This window comes from Penaeus vannamei, chromosome 9, assembly GCF_042767895.1.
Source record: "Penaeus vannamei isolate JL-2024 chromosome 9, ASM4276789v1, whole genome shotgun sequence".
NCBI lineage: Eukaryota > Metazoa > Arthropoda > Malacostraca > Decapoda > Penaeidae > Penaeus > Penaeus vannamei.
Genome location: NC_091557.1, coordinates 17,050,330 through 17,053,059, shown reverse-complemented (window position 1 = coordinate 17,053,059; position 2,730 = coordinate 17,050,330). Strand labels below are relative to the sequence as shown.

General features: G+C 34.8%; 2 protein-coding genes across 3 annotated transcripts in view; one reads left to right on the top strand and one right to left on the bottom strand.

Annotated features, from left to right (window-relative positions):
* Positions 1–2,730, top strand: part of LOC138862678 (uncharacterized) — a 48,955-nt gene that overhangs the window by 14,392 nt on the left and 31,833 nt on the right. The window lies entirely within an intron of this gene.
* The window catches only part of LOC113809309 (putative protein-lysine deacylase ABHD14B), a gene marked incomplete at its 5' end in the record, with an annotated part of 18,671 nt that continues 16,538 nt past the window's right edge, over positions 598–2,730 (bottom strand). Inside the window, 1 exon segment of the mRNA XM_070125404.1 lies at positions 598–1,814. Coding sequence (XP_069981505.1) covers positions 1,620–1,814 — 195 coding nt within the window. The 3' untranslated portion in view covers positions 598–1,619.

Below are 2,730 nucleotides of genomic sequence, written 5' to 3'. Positions count from 1 at the left end.
AAATAAAAAAATCCTTGGCATGTTCTGGGAAACAAATTAGTTTGTTTTTTGTTGCATACTGAGGATTATCAGATTTCTTAATTGTGAATTTCCCATGTCAATATCTACAGCTATTACCTTTTCCTGCTTTCTGCTGCCTATTCTAAGTCAGAATAATCCTATTTTCGTATTAATAAACTCCCATATGCTGTATTTCCATTACATCTTCTTCATGCTATTCTATATTCTTCTCTTCCTTTCATGCTTACGATTCATGACAAACAAATTGTATATAAAACAAGAAAGCAATTAATTTCTGCTATATTGCTTCTTCAGGGCAATATAGGGAAAAAAACCTTTGGTATATCTATGCCTTCTTGTTGCTACCTTTTGCTGTGTTTAATCCCAACTTAGTTTTGTACTAATACCAGTTTCAGACAAACATACCTCATACCGTGTTTATGTGAAAATAAAGTCCTTTTTTTATTTCCACTTTATTTATAGAAAATAACATGAAACTCTGTCTTGAAACAAAGATATTTGAAAAAGTATTCAACTAAAGTGCAGTCCATTCTCACCTGAAACAATATCCCAACCAAAGGAAAACACATTGCCACATTTTCTTTCTGCTTTTTCATTTGTTATCCTGGGAAATATATACATAAACCATAAATACGTGCATATCTGTGTGTGTGTGTGTGTGTGTGTGTGTGTGTGTGTGTGTGTGTGTGTGTGTGTGTGTGTGTGTGTGTGTGTGTGTGTGTGTGTGTGTGTGTGTGTGTGTGTGTGTGTGTGCGTGCGTGCGTGCGTGCGTGCGTGTGTGTGTGTGTGAGTGTGTGTGTGTGCGTGTGTGTGTGTGTGTGCGTGTGTGTGTGTGCGAGCACACATTTATTACAGATTGTTACTATTCATTACATGGTAAAGTATTCAAGCAAACAAGATCATTTATCACCACAAACCACAAGCTTCACTATTTTAGTGTAAACAATACATTAAACACTATATATATCAACACTAGCCTTCAAAAACAAATGTAATTTAATACGAGTATAAATATCTGTTGCAGAACCTACGAGTTGCTGAGCATTACAAAGACAACATGTATATCCAATCACCTTGTGCTCTTTTTTCAACAAACTGAATGCCTTCTCTCTTTTATAATAATGGGATAATGATAATGAATACATCCACATTTTCACAGCCAAAAATATATAAATCTATTTCTTAGATAAACTTCCAAGAAGGTGCAAGCATGTTACCAACTTCTTTTTTTCTACTAAATATGGCATTCTATGATAAGTTATCTAGGTGAATGTACACTGTGTTAGATAAAAGCAATTATTTGAACCTATTTGGGCTAATCATAATTTAATATAAACAGGCAAATGATTAGTTTATTAGGTTTCAATTTTAATTTGCAAAAAAAAAAAGAAAAAGAAAACCATGGAAAAAACTGGATTAATGCAATGGCCTGAATCTTTGTTGTTTATTGTCATATTATGAGTTTTTTTATATACTCTGATATATCTAAATATCTACATGCATTTTATAAAATAATCCGTAGCACAAAATCCTGAAGGGTTAGGAATTATAGTTAAAGAAGAAAAAAAATCAACAAAACATACTGAAGGAATACTAAACTAGACTTTATGGGCATGGACTTGCTTAATGAAGTTATAGAGCAGAGTATGAAACTGGTTGGGCCTATCCAGATAAGCTGGGTGCTTTGCATCAGGTAGCTCTACTGCCTGAGATGTTGGGATGTTGATCAGGTTTTTTCGAGACTCCACACCCAGACTTTGGTCCCTAGATCCATATATGATTAGGGTTGGAATCTGTTTAAAGAGAGGAATAATTTAGTATAGTATTGTCATAACAAATGTATATCGCTCATGTCCTTAGATATAAAAAGATCAAGGTTGAAACATCAATAAATACTACACAAGATGGGACATAGTTTCCAGTTTTAGGTTTGATAGCATATGGTATTAGCTTTTGTTATAAATGAAGATCACAAGAATCAATATACCAAGCAGTTTTTGGGTTTGATAGCATATGGTATTAGCTTTTGTTATAAATGAAAATCATAAGAATCAATATACCAAGTATGAATTCAGAAGAGGTACAGCTGATGAGTAATAACTGAAAAGCTATTGTGGAAATTTCGACATACGACAATCTTTTAAACTTTTATCTGTATAAGACAAAACATGGCAGACACTGACATGTTCCACATTTGAGAAAGCTGAGGGTTTATCATATCATATATACAATTCCTTTCAAAATACATCTCTTTTCTAAAATTAGATTTGTGCATACATACCAGCAAGTAGGGAAAAAGACATAACAACACCATACTACTGCCAGTTCTCCAAATAAAAAGAAAAAATCCTGAAAAACTGTTTATACCTAAACCAGACTTACCATTAATTTCTGCAAGAGAGCCACTGGTATCTCATCTGTTGCATCCACAGCAATTGGCACAAACCCATCAAACTCATGTGGCTGAAGGATCAACATGGGAAGGGAATAAACCCCAGAGAAGGATGGGGACACCACAATAGAAGGTGGCAGGTCGAGAGCAATCAGAAAAGACTGCAACCAAGTACGCCTCAGGTCCGGACCTAATTCATGACGTCCACTTCGTCCAAACCCTGTGATTTGTATCCACAAAGGAAGTATGGTGGGTATCTTAAGGGAAACTATGAACACACAAACACACACACACACACACACACACACACACACACA